The sequence below is a fragment of the Aedes albopictus genome, chromosome 3 (genome assembly GCF_035046485.1).
Source record: "Aedes albopictus strain Foshan chromosome 3, AalbF5, whole genome shotgun sequence".
NCBI lineage: Eukaryota > Metazoa > Arthropoda > Insecta > Diptera > Culicidae > Aedes > Aedes albopictus.
The window spans coordinates 244,889,380-244,915,512 of NC_085138.1; the positions used below are offsets into that span (position 1 = coordinate 244,889,380).

The 26,133-nt window shown below is 40.4% G+C and overlaps 2 protein-coding genes across 4 annotated transcripts in view; one reads left to right on the forward strand and one right to left on the reverse strand.

Annotated features, from left to right (window-relative positions):
• Window positions 1-22,570, forward strand: part of LOC115264680 (uncharacterized) — a 383,594-nt gene extending 361,024 nt beyond the window's left edge. For all 3 annotated transcript variants that reach the window (XM_062859888.1, XM_029868658.2, XM_062859890.1), the window contains exons 4-10: window positions 765-967; window positions 1,045-1,223; window positions 1,289-1,464; window positions 1,532-1,745; window positions 1,810-4,149; window positions 4,220-4,487; window positions 20,930-22,570. In XM_062859888.1, the coding sequence (XP_062715872.1) occupies window positions 765-967; window positions 1,045-1,223; window positions 1,289-1,464; window positions 1,532-1,745; window positions 1,810-4,149; window positions 4,220-4,487; window positions 20,930-20,941 (3,392 nt within the window). In that variant the 3' untranslated portion in view covers window positions 20,942-22,570. The remainder of the gene's footprint in view (window positions 1-764; window positions 968-1,044; window positions 1,224-1,288; window positions 1,465-1,531; window positions 1,746-1,809; window positions 4,150-4,219; window positions 4,488-20,929) is intronic.
• On the reverse strand, window positions 8,268-17,996 carry LOC134291745 (uncharacterized). Its single transcript, XM_062859876.1, has 2 exons — window positions 17,891-17,996; window positions 8,268-10,152 (listed from the first exon to the last, which is right to left on the reverse strand). Exon 2 carries the CDS (start codon window positions 10,143-10,145, stop codon window positions 8,538-8,540), a length of 1,608 nt encoding a protein of 535 aa, XP_062715860.1. The 5' UTR covers window positions 10,146-10,152; window positions 17,891-17,996; the 3' UTR covers window positions 8,268-8,537.
• Window positions 22,571-26,133: the final 3,563 nt, after the last annotated feature.

Sequence of the window (26,133 nt, forward strand, 5' to 3'; positions counted from 1 at the left end):
TGGATTGGATTTGGATTGGATTTGGATTGGATTTGGATTGGATTTGGATTGGATTTGGATTGGATTTGGATTGGATTTGGATTGGATTTGGATTGGATTTGGATTGGATTTGGATTGGATTTGGATTGGATTTGGATTGGATTTGGATTGGATTTGGATTGGATTTGGATTGGATTTGGATTGGATTTGGATTCGATTTGGATTGGATTTGGATTGGATTTGGATTGGATTTGGATTTGATTTGGAATGGATTTGGATTGGATTTGGACTGGATTTGGATTGGATTTGGATTGGATTTGGATTGGATTTGGATTGGATTTGGATTGGATTTGGATTGGATTTGGATTGGATTTGGATTGGATTTGGATTGGATTTGGATTGGATTTGGATTGGATTTGGATTGAATTTGGATTGGATTTGGATTGGATTTGGATTGGATTTGGATTGGATTTGGATTGGATTTGGATTGGATTTGGATTGGATTTGGATTGGATTTGGATTGGATTTGGATTGGATTTGGATTGGATTTGGATTGGATTTGGATTGGATTTGGATTTGATTTGGATTGGATTTGGATTGGATTAAAACTCCCCTGAACCCTTCTAGTACGAGCATGTAGTGCTTCTGCAACTCTTCTCAATTCCCTTACTGTTATTTTAAAATCTGGAACGAACTCACCAATAATAAATTCAGTCAAATTAAGGATTTTAATGAATTTATGAATGCTAATCTCCATTTCCCTGTTTCTCTCTATTCTTCCACAGATTGCCTCCACCTGCAGCTATACCGCGACTCCAAAGATCGTTACAAAAATGGAACGACCAAGGCTTCCCTCTCGCTGCAACACTTTTTGGGCGTTGAATCCGGTTTCACCCTGGACAAGGAATCCAACACGATAGCAATAATCTGTCAGGATGTGATAGTAGTGCTCGCATTTGACACCAGAGAAAGACTGATACAGTGGCAGGTAAGTTGTTGCGAGAATTATTTCTTTCGTTTTTGTCTGATTCTTTGAAACATCAACCTTGCGTATTGAACAAACAGGTCAAAATATCCAACAATTTGGGCGACGACTTGCAATATCTGGTGCTGGTCTCGTCGGCGCCTCCAAAGGCCAAACTGGCGACGGGACCAGCACGAATGCACATCCAGGATCATCGGTTTTGCCTGACGACGGGTGTTCCACCGCGGTTGACCGGCATGTGGAACATCCAACACCTAAGGTAGGCGTGGACCTCGTTGCGAGGACGAATTTCCTGGAAATTCTTAACTCTTTCGTTTTCTCCAGGCGATACGGGGTAGTTGACAATCGGTTTTGCTTCGAGGGTGGCTCAAGCTGCGGTAAGGGCGAAGGTCTGTACGTTTTCGTGACCGACCTTGGCGAGGAAATCACACATACACTCAAACTTGCATCACAGGGTAAACTGGCTAGCAAGAAGCGTGCGGCCGCCAAAAAGCTTGCAGGTATTATTGGAAAACATATCTAGCCTTGCAACAATGATACTTACATTCTCCCCACCTTGTTCAACAGCTTTGGACAGTCCACGCAAGGGAGCAGAGTCTCGCTGCACAAACTACAACGACGAGATCTGTACGGTTCACATCGAGAGCTCGACTTGTGCTTGTCGAACACCGTACTGGCCGTCGACGGAGTCCAGAGATCTGGACAGTAACTATGGTTGTGGAGATACGGCTTCCGTGTCCGAAGGGCACGACAGCATCAACGACATGGACTCATTTCCAAGGTAAGTATTTTTTGGACAACTCCGATTAGTTTCAAGATATTCACTCCAGAAATCCCCCATCTAGGAGCACCGTGGCCAACTTGGAGCGCTGCATGAGTTGTATCTCAAAACTGGGAGCTCCTTCAATGTCTCGCAGCTCTACGGTAACCGGAACCCCAGGGGCAGTGGCACCAACTCCAGCGTGGCACACCATAACCGAGCACAATAACCACATCAATCAATCTCACATTTCGAAAACACCAGCATTAGATAGGATGTCCCTTTGTTCCCATGGTAGCAGTAACAACTCCGAATACTCCATCCCCCGACAAACGTGCGCTCCCAGTCAGCAAGGTCCCGAATCGTGGTACGAGAAGGTCCCGGCTACGCAATTCACCTGTATGCACAATCGTCCGACTTCCCCGTGTCAGTGTTGCCCTCCGGGTCGACCCCCAAAACCCAAAGAGATCCCTCTACACATAACAGCTCCCCTCCATTCCGCCATGATGACCTGTAAGTCTCCCCAGGCGAATAGTCACGTAGGACCTTACGAAAACTATGACATACCAAAAACCCCGGTTGCCATCGACGACAATAGCAGCACGGCGGAAAACTACGATACACCTAAGAAAATACAAGAGTACCTGTCCAAAGAGGCGATCAGCAGCGGAAAGAGCGACGTCGGTAGCTACGGCAACTACGATACGCCCCTTTCGCTGAGCAAGGCCGTATGTGGTTGTTTGAATGGAAGCGAACATCAAGCGGTAGCTAAAATGGAGAAGGAATTGGAAGGCCCACGAGTCGACTGTACCTGTAATCGAGTTATGTCGTGGGCTGATAACTGGATCTCACTACCATTGTGCAAACGTGGAAGCGGGATAGAAAATACGGGTGTCCAGATCAATAAGGTCAAACTTAGTGGAGAAGGTAAAATGCCTGTGGTCGATGCTAGTTCGGAGAACGCTATTTATGCAACCGTAGACATGACTAAGAAAATCCGACGGAGATTGGAAGGTGCATGTGAGTGCGATAAGGAGGTAAGTGACAATGTAAAAGATAAGAAAATGTCTTCGAATGAGAACTACGAAGATGTCGAAGTTCTTCCTGAAGAACTGAAAGCAAACTACGCTAATCTTGAGTTTGAGAAATCTCTTGAAAACTATGAAAACTCCAAGGAAGTGCTTCAAAGAGCTGGTCTCTCTTTGCACGACTTCGAAGAAGATCAGAAAATTTGCCATAAATGTGGTCACTTGAGCGCAAAAACACCAGAACCCGAAGGAACTAGGGTCGACCCACAAATAAACGACAAGCAGGAAAACTATATGATGATGGAGCCTGCAAAACTGAAATCCAAATTCCCGGGATACATACCGATGTCTCCTGCGGCCCCTACAACATCAATCGACATGGATCCTCCGCCAGCATCTCCAACCGCACCTCCTCTTCCTTTCAAATCAGATCTCTTGAAACAACGAATGAATAGAATAATTGGGGAAAAGTCCGCTAGTAATCCAAGTCTTTGTGGTCCAGCAGTAGATAGAAGTCGGAAGCGAATAGACGATGAATCTCGTATTCCAGGAAGTGCCATGCTCAAAGCAACCACCAGTCCGTATACTCGCAAACAGTTGCTGGATCACAGCGATCTGCTTCCATGTGATAAAAGGTTATCTCCAAGAAAACGATCCGCTTCCGCCGAATCATCCCGCTTTTTAGACGAAGGCGAGGAAGCCGAAAGCCCTCTCAGTGGAACCGCTTCCCCAAGTACGGAAACTCTACGAAAACCTTCCACCCCTACTTGCAATAACGAAGTTCGGAGATCATCCTCACCTTGTGTCCACCGAGAAGCGGAGCCATGTTCCGGTCCAGCCTGTTGCGAAAAGTCTGCTCCCATCGAAACGGAGGATGAAATATCCGCTTCCACTAATCCTAGTCAAACCTCTCAGTCCGTCTACATCCGAAGATCCGAAAGTGTACCATGCAAAGCTCAAAACCGCGACAGCTCTAGTTCCAACGATTCAGGCGTTTCAACCGGATCCCTCCGGCAACGAGGCACTGATTTCACGGAGTTCGAACTACCCCTCACCACGGCCATGTCCGCACGAAGGCATCAACGGCACGTGATACCCCAGCAGAGTTGCGTGCACTCCTCACTCCCGCGACGGTCAAAATCGTTCGATCCACTTCGGGAGTTATCATTCCAGTTCCAAAAGATTCGCGTCCCCGAGAAAAGCACATCAGCCGAAGCAGAAGTTCCCATCTGTCCACCAAAGACGAAAACGTACCCTAGTCCCGACATCATGGCAGCAACCACTGCCCCGTACATCGATTCCCGAAGTACCAGCAGTGGCACGTCGGACATGTCCGATTACATTGAAACCCTATCGCTGTCCAGCCACAGCTCGTCGGATGCGCCCGAAGGCATGAGGTAAGCGCCACCATTATTTCTCCTCCCATTCCATTTGTTTCTAACCCACAAACCATTCCCTCGTACTCAGGCACATCCGGCAGGCGACCTCGACGCTGCGGCCACGCTCCGGCAAGGAGTACCAAAACATTGACCGATCGATTCTGGCGCTGACGCAGCCCGGCAGCGACGGGACGGCGAAACATCCGGGAACGCCCTCGCAGCTGCGGGGGCTGCTGTCCTGTTCGGCCAACTACGCCAACATTACGCCCGTTCCGGAGAACGCCGAATCACCCAGTCCGGGCTACCAGAGTGGTAGCTCGCCGCAGGAAGCACAGGGACAACACTTCATGTTCAAGGTAGGTGTTCTATAGCGTTTTCAGTGCTCTACATCTTTTTTCGAGTCTGGGTCCTCATCATTCTCCTGTAATTAAACCTAATCAATGAGAGCAAGCCCGTGAACAAGGGGGCAGGGGAGGGGGGTTGGTTGTTAACACCCCCCCCCCCATCCCATCCCATTACCGACGCTTCATACACTAAATTGGCAAAAATCCTCCCTTTGCGCCACTTCTGTGCACGGGCCTGAATGAGAGACTTGCAACATAACTACCTATACATAACATAAACAACGGAATTTTAAAGCTCATTCTATAGCATTTATGGCTTTATTTTGTTATAATAAGGTCTATACAAACATTATTTCAGTAACAAATTTTGAAAACGACGTATAATTAATGGAGTAGCATTGATTATACGTCGTTTTCAAAATTTGTTACTGATTTGTCCCACCACTCTTTGTCTGGTCAAGGGGTGGAGGAACATTGCTTGGCAAATCTGCACCATCTGTTCACTCGCTTAGAGTTGCGTTTGTTTACTCTCTATTGAGTCGGTTGGCGCATCGACCAATACATGTGAATTGATCCCCATGAGCCCATTAGGCTGAGCTAGTGAATGAATGTGTTCTAAATGTTTACATATTTTATTTTCTCTTTATTTTTGCAAGCGTTATCATAGAGTTTTATCTACGTACTAGCTGACCCGACGTGGCTAGCCACGTTAGCTAGAACAAGATTGTTTTTAAAATTCCAGTTACACTTTTTCAATGAAACTGTTTTTGAGAACATTGCAGAATCTCTCTCCAGATTGCTTCTCTCTTGATCGTTTCCAGAAAGTTCTCAAAATTTAATGAATTCTGATTTGCCAGAACTTTTCAGAAGGTCTATTTGACATTTTTTTTCTTGAACGTTGACAAACTCCCCGAACATAATCGGCATTAAAAAAAATGTTCCAGAAAATTCCAGAAGGTTAGTTTTCATATTATTTCGGAAACATTCAGTAACTTTAAGAAAGTACCTGGGAAGTTGAATGTTCCAGAATATTCTAGAGATTTTTCTGTTTTCATTTGAAATATTCAGTAGCTTCCAGAAATTTCTCAAACAATTTATGAATTTGGTTGTTCCAGAACCTTCTTAAAGGATGTTTTTCTTACTTTCTGGAACGTTCACAAACTCTCAGACACTTTTCGTAAATTGAAAAAAGTTTGCAGAAGGTCTTTGTCTTGTTTTTGTCCAGTAACTTCTCGAAAGTTCTAAGAATTTTGATTATTTTCGTAGATTATTATACTTCTTTCTGAAACATTCAGTAATCTCTAGAAAGGTCTCCAAAATTTTATGAATTTTGATGTTCCAGAACATTTTAGAAGGCCCTTTACTTCTTTCTTGGTCTTTCATTAACTTCCAGAAAGTTCTTGCAATTGAATGAATGAAAAGTATACAGAACATTCCAGAAGGTTCTTCTCCTTTCTCTGTTTGAAACGTTCAGTAACGCACAGAGAGTTGATATTTGAGGAAGTGTGATATCCAGAAAATCTCAGATGATTGTTTTACTTTTGTAACGTTCAGTATCTTTCAGGAGGTTTCTGGAAATTTTATGGATTTTTATGTTGCAGAACATTCTAGAAGGTTCTTTTTAGCTTCGTTGCTCGTTCTCTAACGTCCATAACCTTTTCTCAGTATAATAGAGTTCCATGCTCTAGAAAATTTTAGAAGGTTCTTTTCTAAAACGTTTAACAACATAGAAGTGGTTATTAGAAGCCGAAGTTCTCAGTTAATAACTGAGCTCATAGACACAAAGCTGAGAAGCGGGCTTTGTTCCAGTTGGGACGTTACGCCAAAAAAAAAGGGTGTTTCATAATGCTGCAGAAGGTTCTTCTTCTTTTACTTTCTGAAGCGTCCAGAAACTTTAAGGGGATTCTCGAAAATTTAAGAAGTTCCATATTTTAGAGCATTTCAGAACGTTATTTATTTTCTGGAACTTCCAGAAAGTTCTTAGAATTTTTAGAATATTGATGTTCCTGAACATCCCAGAAGGTTCTTCTTATTATTCCTTTATTCCTAGAAAGTCAAAAAACATTCAGAATGTTCTCGTACCTTTTAGAAATTTGATACAACTATGGTGAAACATTTCAACGAAACATTTCAAAGCGTTACGGACAGACAGACAGACAACGCTGGGATTTTATATATATATGATTTCTGTAGTTTTGAGCACCAGCATAGGAAGGAGCAAATAGGATGCATAATTTTTTTTTTCTAGATATTCTAGGTCATCAAAACTGTTCTTGAGTTTTGATCCTGAAGTCTACGCGTGTAACGGTAACTTCTTTCATTATACAAAGCTACGATTTGGTAATTATCATGTCTAGTAATTCTTCTGAAAGTTCTAAAGACAGCATCAGAACCATCGGGATATCTTAGGCCATCCAAACTATTCTTGAGTTTAGATCCTCAAGTCTACGGGTGTAACAGTAATTTATTCCATTATACAAAGCTACGATTTGTAATCTATCATGTCCAGTTAATCTTCTGAAAGTTAAAAAGACAGTATCAGAACAATCGGGATATCTTAGGTCATCCAAACTGTCCCTGAGTTTGGATCTAGATGTCTACGAGTGTAACAGTAACTTTTTTCAATATACAAAGCTACAATACAAATGTTACCTATCATGTCCAGTAATTCTTCCGAAAGTTCAAACGACAGTATTAGAACAGTCAGGATATCCTAGGTCATCCAAACTGTCCTTGAGTTTGGATCTAGAAGTCTACGAGCTTAACGGTAACTTTTTCAATATTCAAAGCTCTACAATTGGTTACCTATCATGTCCAGTAATTCTTCCGAAAGTTTAAAAGACAGAATTAGAGCAGCCAGCCCAAGTAACACACATGTTATATATAAGTTACGACAGCGCAAGTTTTGGTTGTATAGAAGTTTATTTTACGTTATTTCAACACAATGTTAGAATTACGTAAAATAAACTTCTATACAACCAAAACTTGCGCTGTCGTAACTCTATTATAACATGTGTGTTGCTTGGGAGATAACCTAGGTCATCTAAACTGTTCCTGAATTTATATCCTTAAGTTTACGGGTGTAATGGTAATTTCTTTCATCATACAAAGCTACGATTTGCAATCTATCATGTCCAGTAATTCTTCTGAAAGTAAAAAGACAGTATCAGAACAATCGGGATATCTTAGGTCATCCAAACTGTTCTTGAGTTTGGATCCAGATGTCTACGAGTGCAATAGTAACTTTTTTCAATATACAAAGCTACAATTTGTTACCTATCATGTCCAGTAATTCTTCCGAAAGTTCAAAAGACAGTATTAGCACAGTCAGGGTATCCTAGGTCATCCAAACTGTTCTTGAATTTAGATCCTTAAGTTTACGGGTGTAACGGTAACTTCTTTCGTTATACAAAGCTACAATTTGTATCTATCATGTCTAATAATTCTTCTGAATGTTCAAAAGACATTATCAGAACCATCAGGATATCTTAGGTTATCCAAACTGTTCTTGAGTTTAGATCCTCAAGTCTACGGGTGTTACGGTAACTTTTTGCATTATACAAAAATGGACGGGACTTCACATTAGGGTTTTTAAAAAACTACTTGTTTCAAATTTACCCTAATCCCATCACTTTTATTATGTTCTTGTTTATAATTTTACATTTCACACTTTCTAACACTTGTACTGGGCCAGAAGGGCTTTCAACTGACTATTAGACCTATCGATTCAAACGTTCACTTCCAACTGACTGATCGAGCCAGACCAGACCGAGGGCACACCTGTGTCCTCCGATTGAGTTCGATGCTTTCTAGATGTCAGCAAAAGTTCACCGGATGGCAACTGGCCTGGTTGTTCTGGGTTGCGTTGGATGGTCGGTGTTACTGTGCGCCGGTATCGATTTATCGTGTCATCAATATGCTCGGAGTCCAAAGGGTATTCTGGTATGGGGGTTATGCTCAGTGTCTCCAAGGGTGATACTGCTTTGTCAGCATCTAGTCCACGATAGGCGGATACCTGAACATCGTGGGTAGAGCCTAGGGATGTCCATAACTTCCCCCGCCTTAGTTTGAACCGTCTCGGTTCAATATTGTTTGAGAGCTTTCCAACGCATTGTTTGCAGGGATCCGTATTGTCAGCTTCATTTTGAGTTTACGAACTTCTCTCGTAAGAAAAGCGAAAATTACTGCTACGAAGCATGTGATGAGAACTATTCCTACTATGTTGAGCACTTTAGTCCTTTTGTTTGCTGTTTCTAAGTGCTCCAGCTTATGACGATTCCTAATGTGCAGTTGTTCCATATAGTCAATGGATTCTGGTTCTGTCTGTGACTCATCTACGCTAACTGAATGTAGGGGTAAGATGACAGGTCTGGATTCTCCTCTGAATGTTTTGCTGGTAAAGGTTTTTCCGTTGAGGGTGATGGAACAATCTCTAAATGATATGAGAAACGTTCCTGTTAAATTCCTCGGACCATATCCACAACTGTTTTGCATCGAAGTCGGATCAACAGAGTTTTTAACTAACAGTCCGAGATTCTCGATTTCCTTTGTGTCAGGTTTCATTGGAGATCTAATGAAGGTACAGTTACCCGTATTTCCTCTTAGTAACTCATGTAAGCATCCGTCATTTGAAGTGTTAAACAAGATCTGGACGTCGCAGATGATGCTACGCTCGATGTTCATGCATGGATGGGAAATTAGGTAAGACTCATTGTTACCAACAATGGCTTTTGTTGCATTTATCGGTATGATTTTAAACTGTCGTGGAATGGCTTCTATTTGGAGTTGCACAAATTCTCCTTGCCTGAATTTAGGAATTTTTATGAGTAGGATTATGTCTGAGTTATTGTGGAATGCTATGGGTTCCAAAAACTCATAAACTTGGTCATAGCTGTTAATCACCACGCCTTGTGACTCCAACAGATTCGTTGCAAATTCTAGCTCTGATGGTTGTAAGAAAGCCTTTGAAATTAAACCCAACTTGGACAACTGAATGGCCTCGAAAATTGTAGACAGCTGCTGGTTGATCATGTCGATGTTGAAGATGATGTTGTGTAGGTGCAGGAGATGTTCCCATTCGACAGGTCTGTCTAAGCTCAGTCTTGTCTGTTTAATGATGCTATCTATTTCCCTAGACTGTCTATAAGCTTGTTTAGTAATATTGTTAATCCTTTCCTCAAACAATTTATTAATTTGAATTTGTTCATTATTCTCTGTTACTAAAAGGTTATTTGAATTTTTAAGAATTTCAAGTTGGTTTTCTATTTTTAACAAATCTTCATTATCGAGATTCCCTGTAATCATTTTTAAGGTGGACCCAAGAAAATTAAGAGATCGTTTTGTTTTTCTACTTCTAGCGGTTAAATTTTCAAGGATAAAATAAGCCTGACTCTGCTTTTGTTTAAGAATTTTAACTAGTTCTGCTATCTTTGGGTTTTCTTCAATGTTCAAAATAATGGATTCATACTGCTTGAGAACGACGGTAAAGGAAAATAAATTAAATCTATGGAATAGTGTGTGAGATCCTTCTTTTATAAAGACTGAATTAGTCTTGAACGCAACTATACCGGGATTTTCATTAAGTTCAAGGATTTCCAAGTAAGCAGAGTAAATAGGATTGAAAAACATCATAATTGTAAGACAAAAAAGTATCGGGTGTTTGTGTGTCATCTTCGAGCTGAAATGGCAGGAGAAGAAGGGAAAGAAGACAAAAAGGTGCAATTAGTTCTACGTCGAAATTAAGTTTTACGTTTACGTTTTAATTTTGTTTTGTGGACTTTTCTCCCATTCTCGTCGATTATATTTGACTCTAAATTATCTTTGACTTGTATTTCTCTATACCTCTCTTGGTGCTTCAAGTTATTCCTTTTTCTTTCGAAGACCGTTTCATTTGGAAGGAAGTTTTCAGGATCTTCTCTGTTTATGTTCAGTTTTTCTAAGTCTGAACGTTTTTTCTCTAATTGTTTTTGAGACAAAATCCTGTAAAATTCCTCCTTCAGTCTTATTCTTTCATCGAGATCTTCGGGGACAGGGTCCTCGTTTCTGAAGCCAAAAAATAACTCTTTTGGAGTTAACTTTGTTTGAGAGTGTATTGAGTCATTATATATGGAAACTGCAAGATTAATTTTTGCCGTTTCGGACAAATCTTTAGTTGAATCCTTCATACTTAAGATGTTGTGCAATTCTCTAATAGTCCTATGGACGATTTCCACAGTACCATTCGAAGAGGATTGTCCAACACTCGTATAATGGTACTCTACATCGTTTTCCTCAAGGAATTCTTTAACTGTTGTTGAGGTAAATGATGCTTCCTGATCCATGACGAGAAAGGAAGGTTTTCCAACGTTAGCGAAGAAGTGGGTTAGTGCTCTTAGAATGTGTATAGTATTCCGTGTTTTAATTGGGATAGTCATTGTTAGTCTGGAGAACTTATCACAAAGTGTTAGATAATTTCTATTTCTGATTATGAATATATTCATATGAACAATTTGCAACGGCCTGGATGGTGTTGCTGTTAATTGGAATTTTCGTTTATATGGTCGCCTTTCATACTTAGCCTTTTGACAAAGTTTGCAGATGTTGATAAACTTTGAAATTTTGCTCTTCATTCCTGGGAAAAAGTACCTTCTTGAGATGTGTGCCTTTGTCTCAATGATACCTCTGTGGTTCGCGTTGTGTTGCCGTTCGATGATCAGGTCCTGTTCCAGCTCATCTGTTACGTCTTCTAACAATCTTTGTGTCCAGAAAATTTTTGATGATTTTGCTCTTGAAAAGTAAGTTTTATAAATAGTTTGCAGCCTATTAAGGATACTTTCGCTACAATAAAGACCGGTAGCGCATTTCGTCGAAGCGTATTCCTTAAGAATATTGATCAGGGCTGCTGGACCAAAATGTACCTTCTTTATAGTTATTCTGTGGAAGTTTTTAAATGGGGTCAAGGATTCACGACTATCTTCATCTGTCTCTACCAGTACAATCTGATTTCCAAATCCGTTAAGGGGCCCGAGCAGAGGGGAATATCAAATTAATAACTACGAAATCACAAAACCTGTTTTTATATCTTGTTTTGTTATTATTGAATTATCAAGGCATTACGTTTCCATAACATGTTTTGTTGGACAATCTTATTTTGTTATGACCAAGCAATTGGTATGCAGCCCTTAAATAACATTTCAATATTACATTCTGTTGTGGAACAAGTTTGGTTATTATTGTATTATTGAGAGTGCACAAATACTTTATGGTATTGCTATCTAAACTAAAACAAACTTTGAAACAAAACCTACGTCATTCTACAACGTTATTTACAGCATTTGAGGGAAAGCAACTGCATATTCACTCATCAATTTGTCTTCCTCTTCCATTTATCATTACATCCAAACTGAGACAAAGTGCATGCCCCATATCACTAGCTAGTATTCCGTGGGAAAAAGATTGCATAATGCACCAGAAAAACTGTTTAACGATTTTTTGAAAAGTGCGCAAAGTTAGGCCCTAGGTGCGCAAAGTATGGTACGCTTACGGTATCACATTTGATAAGAGGTGTGGTATATTACGTGACATGGAGGTGCTGTAATGTGTACAAAACAAAGTCCCTGCTGGGCGGCGCGAGGTTTTGCTAAATTTCTGAAATTGACTGAGTTGTAGCTGAAAAGTACCCAAAATACCAGCCACTGCCCAAGTGGCGCAGTACCCTGCATACATCTAAACGAGAACATAGCAGAACATAGCAGAAGAAGAACGATGGTGCTTTGAAAAATCCTATCCCTATCACACAGGAAAAGATTTTAAAATGCCTCTATAAAATCTAAAACAAAATCTAATTAAAAACGGTTTCATGTACGGTGTAAGACTTTGGACGGACTACATATTGAACGTATAAATTTAAATTTAACATTTTTTTCTTGGTAAGGTACTTAATTTGTACCAACCACCAATTGGGTTTTTAAATTAAGAATAATATATTGATTTTTTTATTTTATTCGAAAGAGCACCTTTTTATAAGCCAGTATGATTTTTTTCAGATTTTTAAAACTTTATTTTGATACCTAAATTCAATTACAAAAAGATTTTTTGAAATCACCTTTTGACAGCTGGGCAACTGCTTGACAGCTCCGCCCAGTACGAAATGCGACGAGGGGTGATTCGACAAATCGCTCCCATACAAACTTTAAATCGATTTCTAAATAGGTTCCCGGGTACCAAAGATCATGAAAATTTGGATTTCGGCTCAGTTTGGCATGTAGATTGTGAATATGGAATTATCTCAACACCACTAAAGAAGCCAATTGCAGCTGGTTTATGGAAAATTCCACGTGTATGGCAATTCAGTAACAAATTTTGAAAACGACGTATAATCAATGCTACACCATTGATTATACGTCGTTTTCAAAATTTGTTACTGAATTCAGGTTTTTTCTTAACTCACGATGACCAGATCGGTTCAGTCGGATTTGTTTTTGATGGAAAAAATAAATCTGGATCAGATGAGATCAATATTGTCAAAATCGGAGAAAAATTATCGCAGATATAACCATTACATAGTTTACCTGCTTTATTTTATTGTCTGCTGATTCATATTATGAAGTAAAAAATAAAGGCATTGCAATATCTAGAAATTTCATCAGACTCTTCCGTATTTTTTTATTTTATTCATTGCTATAATTTGAGTTTTGGGTAAATATAGCATCATAGCTATTGATATGTTTATCTTTGTATTAATTTCCTTTTTTCAATATCCCAGTCCCGTTACGGTGCCAAATTCCTATCACTTTTCTACGATTCCCAATTCTTATAGGTTAAGTATATTTTAGCTTCAAAAAGTGATACATCTGCAAATGAGTTTTTTTTTATCTCAAAATTGAGTAAACTTAGTTGAATTTATATGTCATTTTAGCAGTACTGCTATTCTAACCTCTAATTATAACGTCAAAAAGTACCGAACAGACTATGTATTACGAAGTAATGAATGTTAGTGAGAGTGGAGATAGCAAAAATGGTACCTACTAAATAATTCTAATCAATAAAAATGTCAACTATACAGACAATTCTGCTCAATTGGTGATTGCATTTGTCTATTATAACTTTTTCCTTTCGATCTATTATTATTCGATCATATATTGTTTGACATTATGTCATAAATATCTTTTTTCATTACTAAAAATAATCCTAAACAGAATAAAACTAAACAGCATCTGCAGAAGTAATCATATCGGCATATGATATAATTACCTTTTACCTTCGCTCACGTAGGTACGTGTATAATCGCCGTTCTCACAACGCGAACAAAACAAAAAATAAAATAAAAATCATCTCCGTCCGGAAAAAATCTTTGTCGCCGCCAAAATACACCCCATGACGAAGCTCAATCATAAATAGTCGACTACCTAGAACTTTTTCATCGTTCTCTTTACTCCTTGGAAATAGCCGACGACGGGCCATGCCACCACTGTTATTAGTGTTTCAGTGCGCATGTCTGCGCACCGCGATAGCGCTGTTGGTAAGAGAGAGAGGTTCATTGTTTGATCTTGCATTCAAATCTCTGTCTATTTTTGTCCTGCGACTGGCAAACATGAAATGGGGGAATGGGGAAACTGGCAATACGTAGAACCAGTAAAGCTTCTATCGTCCCTCACTGCAAGTGCTGTGATAGCCTCATTGGTAAAGGCGACTGAAAATTTACGATAGCAGGATTGGAGGTTTGAATCCCGTCCATGTTTGTAAGTTTTATAATGAAATCGAATTTTTTTTATGTGATCTATTATTTTCTAAAAATAGAATAACACACTTAAAATCAATACCCAAAAATGAGTAAAAAAAGTTAGTTTTTACCCTAATTTCTAACTCTAACTCTAACTCTTTAATATCAAAATTTGTTATTGAAATATTTCCCAAATTCACTGTTATTAAGTTGTTATTGCCACTAACAAAACATGTTATTAAATTGATTTTTCAGGAACAAATTTTTGTTATGTGACTTGTTATTTTGCCGCTTATGACAGACAAGTTTATAACTCAATATGTTATGTTAATAACATGAAAATTACTAATTCCATTATGCAGTTATTTTGCCAAAATAACGCATTTTGTTATGCTGTTGTTATTCTCTTCTGCTCGGGGGTCTTTCCGTTGACGGGATGAAGTCGTTATCGTCAGTGTCCGCGGAGTGTTGTGTCATGTCATCGCTGGAGGTAGAGTTGGCGTTTACTTCTGTTTTATCCTCAGGGTTAATACGAGACAGTGCATCTGCATTAGCGTTTAGAGTACCTTTCTTATACTTGATTTCAAATTCGAGCTCTTCGAGAGCTAGTTTCCAGTGTAAAAGTCTCCTGTTCAGATCATTTTTCTGCCGGAGCCACACAAGTGGTTTGTGGTCGGTTCGAATTTCGAAAGAGGTTCCGTAAATATATGGTCTAAAATGTTTCGTTGCCCATACAATGGCCAACAATTCTTTTTCCGTGGCAGAATAGTTGCATTCTGCTTGATTCAGCGTTCTAGAGGCATATGCAACGGGATGCTCTTTGCCATCTTCGAATTTCTGAGACAAAACGGCTCCTAAAGCAAAGTCGCTTGCGTCAGTTTCAAGAATGAATTTTCCATTGAAGTCGGGGTATTTTAGAATAGGGTCGCTCGTTAGTAACTGTTTGCAATCATTAAAACAACTAATAAATTCTTCGTTGTGGACAATTTTTGTATCTTTTTTCAAGCACCTGGTTAAAGGTTTCGTTAATTTTGCAAAATCTCGAATAAATTTTCTGTAGTATCCAAGAAGTCCTAGGAAGCCTTTGATTTGAGTAGTTGTTTTTGGGATTGGCCAATTAAGGATTTTTTCAATTTTATTTGGATTGGGTTTAATGCCATCTTGGGTTACTATGTGCCCCAAAAATTCACATTGTTTCTGAAGAAATTCACATTTGTCAAATTGAATTTTAAGGTTGGCTTGAGCAAGCCGTTGAAGCACTTTGTTAAGGTTATCGATGTGGTGCTGTAACGAGCTACCAAAAATAATAATGTCGTCTAGGTAAACTAGGCAACAATTTCCAATGAGATTTCCAAGAATGTGGTTCATTACGCGCTGAAAAGTTGCTGGCGCGTTTTTTAATCCAAAGGGCATGCGGATGAATTCGAAGTGCCCTTTCTCTGTACTGAAAGCAGTTTTCGGCCTGTCTTTTGGATGTACCTCAATCTGGTGGAATCCAGATTTAAGATCCAGTGTAGTAAAATAGGTACTACGGCCGAGCCTGTCAAGGATTTCTTCAATTCGCGGGATGGGGAATTTATCATCGACAGTCTTTTCATTTAATTTGCGGTAGTCTATGACAACACGCCATTTCTTTTTTCCGCTTGCATCCAGTTTTTTTGGAACAATCCAGATTGGAGATGTCCAGGGGGAAATAGAATTTTGAACAATACCGTCCTCCAACATTTCGTTGATTTGCTTCTCCACTTCAGCTTTATGGACATGAGGGTATCGGTACGTTTTGGTATGAACTGGAATATCATCTGTAGTTTTTATTCGATGTTGAATTGCAGAAGTGCAAGACAACTTTTCTGAATCATTATGAAAAATTTTGGAATTTTTAGAAAGGATTTTCAGTAATGCAGATTTTTCTTCGTTGTTGAGATGTTTTATTCTAATCATTGTTTCCAATTCAGAAGAGGGTATGTGAGACGCTTGATAAGAATGATGTGAATTCATATTGTTAACTTCTGCTACTTGAATAGTTTTTGCTGGCTTTGTCCAATGGAAGGTGACAGATTTGCCAAAGTTTCTTATTGGAGCGTTTACAAAACCATTTTCTGCTTGGTACAACCCAGAAGGGATTACAGCGTTGGCAATTTGTATGTCGTTAGGGAGGTAAACGTTGCCATTATTCTGTAAAACGGGTAGTTTGATCATTCGCGTAGAGTTCTCTGTCAGCGTAATCTGCGAAGGGCCTAATTTCCTAATTTGCATCGGGATTGTTTTGTGGGGAAGGATTATTTTGTGGTTGTTCACGTCGATCAGTGCTTCGATGTCGGAGAGGGTTTCATATCCAAGGATTCCGTCAAAATATTTGTGGAAATTTAAAAGGTAGAAGGTAACTTTTTGCTTGAGGCCAAAAATTGTCGTGATGAATTTTTGATCGGTCGCATGCCGTCCTGAGCTATTAGAAATGTTGAGGGTTTTGCATTTTAGCTGTTTTGATTTTGGAATCAGGCTGGGCGAAATGAAATTTTTGTTTGATCCACTATCCACAAGTATTTTTGCGTCCTTACCACAAATGTTCATTATTACGTAGGGAAGTCCGTTGATTGCATTTAAGTCGGCGATCTCGGATTGAGGCCTATCTGAAAATTTACACTTTGTTCACTGACTTCGTCTTCACTATCGTCTTCGCTATGTGTGTCATGTGTATCGTCGTCGTTTTTCTGTTCAGCGTCATGATTGTAAACTCTGGAACGTAACGACGGGTCTACTTCCATGGGTGTCATTTTCTGTCTGTCGGATAGCGGTTTGTGTCGTGTAGATGGGGTGTCTGATTGCTTGCTAAATGGTTTATTGGAAGATTTGAAATTTTTGCTACCATGGGGCTGTTGGTCGAATGCAGCTTGTGTGTGGGACTTCGTCTTCTCAGCGTTTTGGAACCGACACAGGAATGCGTATGCATTCTCCAAATCGCTGGGTTGTGCTGTTTGAGCATACCCAAAGTAGGGTTTACTAAGGCCGTTAATAAATGCTGCTAAACATTCTTGTTCAAGGAAATGATTAATAGCGTCCCAATGGTTTGCATAAGTTGGATTCTGCTTTGCCAAAGACTTCATATTAACCATTATTTCCTTTGTTTTCTTATAGTAAGTATGTAATGATTCGGTCATTTTAAGTGACCATAATTGTGTCTGGTATGTAGCAATATTATTGCGATCACCGTAGACACTTTGTAGGATTTCCGCTACTTCGTCGAAGGTAGTGGGGTTTCCGTTTACACATATCATATCGCGGGCTTTGCCCTCGATCTTGTTAATCACCGCCTGTTCGTACACGGCAAATAAGTCCGGTGCGACGTGTGGTCGGCATAAATTCAAAGCTCGTCTTGCTGTATCAAGCCAATGACTGAGCTGTCTTTTATTCCCGTCGAATGATGGGATCATTCTTATGGGGTCTGGAATTCGAAAGAAGTCCGTGCGACGGTCCTCCACGATGGGGGCTTGCCGCTGTTGTTGCAACTGTTGCTGTTGCTGCTGTAAATTATTGTTTTCGACTTGAAGAGCACCAAGTCTGTGCTCCAAGTTTTGTATTTGGTCAAATATTGCCTGTAAATTAACTTGTTCCATGTTTCTTTCGTGGTACCTGAGAGGCTTAACTTTAGGAACGGGATTAAATCTACGCATACAAAATGATAGAGAGGTTGGGAAAAGAAAAGTTGTTTACTCACGGTTCGACACTCTTAAAGGGTTGAAACCCACCGATGCAGTTTTCGTGTCGGGCGGCGCAAATCACCTACGGGTTGAGGGATGGTTTCCAAGAGCCTGGTTCCTGATAATCACTGGAGATAGTCACTAGTTTCTTGCTTCGCCACGGGTTGGGCTAAGCGTCTACTTAATGCTGAATCCTGCACAAGTCAGTTACACTTTTAGTCCTTGGTTACCGGCACGTCCGATGTCGTCAATTCGACACTAATTTTCGGTTTTCGCACTACTGTCCAATTACCACGGATCGGGTTTTGTCACTAGATTGTCTTCCAAAAACTAGCACTGCACGTAGAGTGTTCCGTACGACTGCGCCAAAAATGGACGGGACTTCACATTAGGGTTTTTAAAAAACTACTTGTTTCAAATTTACCCTAATTCCATCACTTTTATTATGTTCTTGTTTATAATTTTACATTTCACACTTTCTAACACTTATACTGGGCCAGAAGGGCTTTCAACTGACTATTAGACCTATCGATTCAAACGTTCACTTCCAACTGACTGATCGAGCCAGACCAGACCGAGGGCACACCTGTGTCCTCCGATTGAGTTCGATGCTTTCTCGATGTCAGCAAAAGTTCACCGGATGGCAACTGGCCTGGTTGTTCTGGGTTGCGTTGGATGGTCGGTGTTACTGTGCGCCGGTATCGATTTATCGTGTCATCAATATGCTCGGAGTCCAAAGGGTATTCTGGTATGGGGGTTATGCTCAGTGTCTCCAAGGGTGATACTGCTTTGTCAGCATCTAGTCCACGATAGGCGGATACCTGAACATCGTGGGTAGAGCCTAGGGATGTCCATAACTATACAAAGTACGATTTGTAATCTACCATGTCCAGTTGTTCTTCTGAAAGTAAAAAGACAGTATCAGAAAAATCGGGATATCTTAGGTCATCCAAACTGTTTATGAATTTAGATCCTGAAGTCTACGGATGTAACGGCAACTTCTTTTAATATAAAAGGCTATGATTTGTATTCTAACATGTCCAGTAATTCTTCAAAAGACCGTATCAGAACAATCGGGATATTTTGGGTAATCCAAACTGTCCTTGAGTTTAGAACCTCAAGTCTACGGGTACAACGGTAACTTCTTTCATTATACAAAGCTACGATTTGTAATCTATTAATTCCAGTTAATCTTGGGAATGTTCAATGGACATCATCAGATCGGCTGGGGTCATCTAAACTAATATGACGTTTAAAATCTAGCATCTACAGCTATTGAAGTTTCTGTTTTGGCTTTATAGAGTTATGTTGTGTAATCTATTATTCTTGCTGGAGCTCACAGAATTCAATCAGAGACAATGACATCCCAAGCAACAATGATAGCTGAATAACAGCTTATTCCACTAAAATTTGTAAATCAAGCTTAAGTGTCGTTTATTCATCCATTGTACAGCAATGATGTTTGTTGTGATAGCTTCGGGATATTCAGAATCGAACACACTGTCCTGCAATAAGGACAACCTGCAACATTACAGTTTATTTTTTGCTGTTTTGAGTTAAACAACATTACCAACCGTAATGATTGAATCTATATTATTTATTTGGCGTTAATAACAATCACTATAAAACTGACTCAACAAATCTTCACCACAACACTCGACTCGTGGCTGAAGTCCTTAACCTCGGCCGCGTCCAACATTTGCCTTCAGAATAGTGCTCGAGTGGCTTCGTCATATCTTCACCTTAGCTAGAAGTTATTAGTTGTAGGGAAGTTAAGAAACCCTGAAATATATCAAAGGTATTCTGGAATGGCTTTGAGTTTCATAGAAGCTCACGGGTCTGGGTGGGTTAGACTAGGTAACGTAAGTTTTTATAGAACAAATATTGACAACAACGAATGCAGTTCTCAAAAAATGATTTTCATAAAAGCCATTATCACAAGAGTAGACCTGAATGGTCTCCGAAGTAGTTTGTTTGATCTGGAATATCTCAAAACCATCTTGGAATGAATCATGAAATTCCAGGAGGATTAAAGATTGCAGTTGGATGTGTAATGTTACAGTTCATTTTGAGAATAATTACTGCTGCTGTCAAGAGCTAAACTTCAGGACAGTTTGGACGACCATTAATGTCCCAGAGATTCTTTATAAAATGTAGTAGACCTCAGGTTGTTCCAGTAACCACGATTGATCACGCAACGTTACTCAGTATATTAGATATGGCTGCCATTACGAGTGTAGACCTGAACTCCAAAATAGTTTAGCTGACCTTGAATATTCCTATAGTGTATCTAAAGGACATTTGAGATTTCAAGAGCTTCACGGATCCCAGTAGATTATGCTATTATTTATGGCGAAAACACATACAATTGTTCTTGTAGATTTGAAGGATTTTACTACAGGACAGTTTTGACCCATATCCAAATTCAGCTTTTAGAACAACTTGTATGCCAATTATTTCGTTTCTCCAAACTTTATGGTGTTCAGGATGTTCTAAGTGTCATTTAAGTCTCAAATACAAATGTTCCCATTTTTCATCAAATGTGCAACAACTTTGCCGAATACAGTATTTTTGTTTTATTGAACGTGTGAATTTATACAGCCGTTCCTACGATGGCGCCAAAGGGTCAAAAGCTTAAGTTTGATAGAATTTAAATTCAATGAGCACTGGAGATTTCGTAGATCGATTTCGAATGCAAAACAACTAATAGTATGTTGATGATTAACCTGGGCTTGTTAGGGGAATATCTGTAAATAAAAAGAAAATCGGGTTAAGTACGGTTCCTTTGAATTCCACTAAGAATTTGCATCCTTTGACAGATACGTATTTCGACCTCAACTGTAAGGTCATCTTCAGTGTCTTGTACTTGAGTCGAGTCAAGTACAAGACACTGAAGACGACCTTACAGTTGAGGTCGAAATACGTATCTGTCAAAGGATGCAAATTCTTAGTGGAATTCAAAGGAACCGTACTTAACCCGATTTTCTTTTTATTTAATAGTATGTCATAATAGCCAACTAATCAAACATCTTATATTTTTCTTTCTTTCTTTACAGAACTCATCTTAGGTTCGCGAGCACCACAGCCCGTCAACAAATGAAAGCAATAAAGACTAACTTTTCTAAATATAAGTATAACAAAACTAGAGAATCAAAAATACCTATCTATATACACATATTAAAGAGAAAAAAAAAACTGTTGCAAAGATCCTGTTTTGGACGCAAACCAACAAAACTCCGCACTTGAACCCGCAAACACTAGAGAAAGAGAACATAGAATTGTACACCCTCTGCGATTGTTTGATACCAACTGAACGAAACAAACAACAACCACATTCAATCTCGGATTGTTCGAGTACCAACGAGAACCCCACAGGTACCAGGGGGGAAGTAATCTTGAACGTCCGTCGGTGGGTACAGGGGAAAAATCCCAAACAACAGACCACCCGGAAGAGACGTTTATTTTCTTTCTATTTGAACCAAATAATTATTTTTCCGTTCTATGTTTGCGCGCGACCTTTGATTGCTTTTGTCTTCCTATTCATTGATTTGTAACCTTTAGGGCAAACATTGTCCGCCCTGCATCTCGCTAGGGTGGCGAGTCCCATTCTGGACCTGTTTTGGATCTACTAACTCGGTGATTCTGAAGCTGGATGCCGGTCCAGCCACCCTACTGCAGATTTCACTTATCCTGTTGAAACTCCAGCGAGAAAGCCTCGGGGCCAAGGATACACAACAAGATCCTCACCACATCAGACAAATCAACGGAACGACACATGGGAGATTGTATGTGGAGTAGGTCGTCGTCGTCGTCGTCGGAGAAGAGCGAAGGCAAACAAAAGAAAATGAAGTAGGTGGCAGTAGGTAAGAAGCGGGCACGGTACCCAAGAAGGATACTTTTCCCGATCGCCCACATCACACACAAACACACCTACAAACACACGGTTCTGGTTTTACATCCAGGAAAATAACAAGCAAGCGACCGGAAAGCAAACATAGGCACCGACAACGGAGACTGCTTTCTCGATTCCTCGGAGTTCTTATGCCAAATGGGAGAATGTGCTGAGTGATTACGATTGGGGGACGGGTGGGCGTTTTTTCTCCGGTGGTGAGGATTTGTTCGGACCATGTGGATAAGTGGGTGGTGGAAGCACATCAAATCAGAGTCTCGAAACTAAGATAAATATGGAATCCAAATAGTGACTATATTTTCGTCAGAGTTGGTTCAAGGTAGGGAGAATGATTTCATTTTCTTGAACGGTAGTCTCTGGGTGCTTTCTTTCACCAGGAATTCATTCAAGAATCTCATTAATGTTTAATTTAAGGATTCACTCAGGGAATCGTTTCAAAATTCTTCTGGCAATTCTGTCGAAGATTGCTCTTGAGTTTTCTCTAGAGATTTTGGAAAAATCATCAATTTCTTTGGAACCGCTTACACGATTATATTTTCAAAAAAATCTCCAAAAAACTCAGAAATTCTTCCAGGGATACCTCCTGAAATTCCTTCAGGAGTTCCTTCAGAAGTTCTTCCAGAGATTCCTCAAAAATTCTTCCAGAGATTCCTTCAGGAATGCTTCCAGGGATTTTTTCTGCAGTTCCTCCAGGGACTTCATCAGGAATTCCTCCAGGGATTCCTTCAGGAATTCTTCCAGGGATTCCTTCAGGAATTCCTCCAGGGATTCCTTGAGGAATTCCTCCAGGGATTCCTTCAGGAATTCCTCCAGGGATTCCTTCAGGAATTCCTCCAGGGATTCCTTCAGGAATTCCTCCAGGGATTCCTTCAGGAATTCCTCCAGGGATTCCTTCAGGAATTCCTCCAGGGATTCCTTCAGGAATTCCTCCAGGGATTCCTTCAGGAATTCCTCCAGGGATTCCTTCAGGAATTCCTCCAGGGATTCCTTCAGGAATTCCTCCAGGGATTCCTTCAGGAATTCCTCCAGGGATTCCTTCAGGAATTCCTCCAGGGATTCCTTCAGGAATTCCTCCAGGGATTCCTTCAGGAATTCCTCCTGGGATTGCTTCAAGAATTCTCCCAGGGATTCCTTCAGGAATTCCTCCAGGGATTCCTTCAGGACTCTTTTTGTGATTTCTTCAGAAATTCTTCTAGGGATTTCTTCAGAAATTCTTTCAGGGATTCCTTCAGAAATTCTTCCGAAGATTCCTTCAGAAATTCTTCCAGAGATTCCCTTCAGTGATTTCTTTAGGAATTCCTCTTATGATTCTTTCAGGAATTCCTGTAGAGATCCCTTCGGGAATCCCTCCAGGGATTTCTTCAGGAATTCCTCCAGGGATTCCTTCAGGAATTCTTCCAGGGATTCCTTCAGGAATTCTTCCAGGGATTCCTTCAGGAATTCTTCCAGGGATTCCTTCGGGAATTCCTCCAGGGATTCCTTCAGGAATTCCTCCAGGGATTTCTTCAGGAATTCCTCCAGGGATTCCTTCAGGAATTCCTCCAGGGATTCCTTCAGGAATTCCTCCAGGGATTCCTTCAGGAATTCCTCCAGGGATTCCTTCAGGAATTCCTCCAGGGATTCCTTCAGGAATTCCTCCAGGGATTCCTTCAGGAATTCCTCCAGGGATTCCTTCAGGAATTCCTCCAGGGATTCCTTCAGGAATTCCTCCAGGGATTCCTTCAGGAATTCCTCCAGGGATTCCTTCAGGAATTCCTCCGGGGATTCCTTCAGGAATTCCTCCAGGGATTCCTTCAGGAATTCCTCCAGGGATTCCTTCAGGAATTCCTCCAGGGATTCCTTCAGGAATTCCTCCAGGGATTCCTTCAGGAATTCCTCCAGGGATTCCTTCAGGAATTCCTCCAGGGATTCCTTCAGGAATTCCTCCAGGGATTCCTTCAGGAATTCCTCCAGGGATTCCTTCAGGAATTCCTCCAGGGATTCCTTCAGGAATTCCTCCAGGGATTCCTTCAGGAATTCTTCCAGGGATTCCTTCAGGAATTCCTCCAGGGTTTCCTTCAGGAATTCCTCCAGGGATTCCATCAGGAATTCCTCCAGGGATTCCTTCAGGAATTCCTCCAGGGATTCCTTCAGGAATTCCCCCAGGGATTCCTTCAGGAATTCCTCCAGGGATTCCTTCAGGAATTCCTCCAGGGATTCCTTCAGGAATTCCTCCAGGGATATCTTCAGGAATTCCTCCAGGGATTCCTTCAGGAATTCCTCCAGGGATTCCTTCAGGAATTCCTCCAGGGATTCCTTCAGGAATTCCTCCAGGGATTCCTTCAGGAATTCCTCCAGGGATTCCTTCAGGAATTCCTCCAGGGATTCCTTCAGGAATTCCTCCAGGGATTCCTTCAGGAATTCCTCCAGGGATTCCTTCAGGAATTCCTCCAGGGATTCCTTCAGGAATTCCTCCAGGGATTCCTTCAGGAATTCCTCCAGGGATTCCTTCAGGAATTCCTCCAGGGATTCCTTCAGGAATTCCTCCAGGGATTCCTTCAGGAATTCCTCCAGGGATTCCTTCAGGAATTCCTCCAGGGATTCCTTCAGGAATTCCTCCTGGGATTGCTTCAAGAATTCTCCTAGGGATTCCTTCAGGAATTCCTCCAGGGATTCCTTCAGGAATTCCTCCAGGGATTCCTTCAGGAATTCCTCCAGGGATTCCTTCAGGAATTCCTCCAGGGATTCCTTCAGGAATTCCTCCAGGGATTCCTTCAGGAATTCCTCTAGGGATTCCTTCAGGACTCTTTCTGTGATTTCTTCAGAAATTCTTCTAGGGATTTCTTCAGAAATTCTTTCAGGGATTCCTTCAGAAATTCTTCCGAAGATTCCTTCAGAAATTCTTCCAGAGATTCCCTTCAGGGATTTCTTTAGGAATTCCTCTTATGATTCCTTCAGGAATTCCTGTAGAGATCCCTTCAGGAATTCCTCCAGGGATTTTTTCAGGAATTCCTCCAGGGATTCCTTCAGGAATTCCTCCAGGGATTCCTTCAGGAAGTCCTCCAGGGATTCCTTCAGGAATTCCTCCAGGGATTCCTTCAGGAATTCCTCCAGGGATTCCTTCAGGGTTTCCTCTAGAGTTTTTTTTCAGGAATTTCTCCAAGGATATCTTCACACATGCCCCTCAATAATTCTTGCAGGGTCCTCCGTAAGAAATCTCTCCATGGTTTTTAAGCAAAACTTACTGGAATTCTCTCGCCAATCCCTCCGAAGATTTCTTCAGAAATTTCTGTACGGATCTCCTCCAGGAAATTCAGGGATCTTCTATAATTTCTCTGGGATTTTTTTCAACAAATTCTGTTTAACAATGTTGGTTCAGAGATCCCGTCAATGAGTTCCTTCATATTTTTTAGGGATCTTCAAGGAATTTCTTCAGAGATGCCCATAGGAAAATCGTCCAGCGCTTTCCCAAGAAATTTTCTAATGTTTCCATTAGGAATTTCTTTTTTTTCCAGAAGCTTTCATCCAGTTAGAATCCATATGTTCTCCAAATAATTTTGCGAAAATTTTTTCCCAAGATTATTTCCGATTCTTTTTTACAGATTTTTTTAAGATTTAATGGGAAGCCAGCCCTGATTACGATCACGATACATAATATTGATTTCTCATGAATCTTCGCCACTGATAAAGTTTTTCCTCCTGTGCTATTGTTGTTGGGTATCGTTCAAGTTGCGCACGTTTGCAAGGTGTACAATTCTTTTTCATAAGCCCCCGTCTCGCAGCATCACCGATGACGACGACGACGACGGTACCGGTTCTCGCTGTATCATTTCAACCCCACGGTGTTTTTTGTTCAGTTTATCCCAAAGCTGTTTGAAAGTGCGAACGGTCGGGTTGTATTTCTCCAATCAGCAGTTCTTCGAGCGTCAAATAATGGAAAGCAAAAACTTAAACAATCTCCAAACACAGGAAATGAAACAACAACGACTTTTTATTGTTTTTGTTATAGGTGAAGCCGTATGAACTGTAATTCAATAGAATATTTTTGTTGAACTTTGCTTTGTTAGAATACGACAGCGAAGAGAAACAAATGCCGGTTATACATTCGGATACGAGTAGCAATCCAAACACGGAACAAAAATCCAAACAGAAAAGTTCCAATCGAAACTTTTATTCTTCAAGTGCTAGTCTACAACTAACAAGAGCCCCGTTTAAAACTGAATGCAGGACGTTATTGTTGTAAATATATATATTGAAAGAGGATATACAATTTGTGTAAAATAACTATTGCCAAAATACTTATTACGGAATATTTATTGACATATTAATCGAATACCTATTATTGACGCATATAACCCAAATATTAGTATA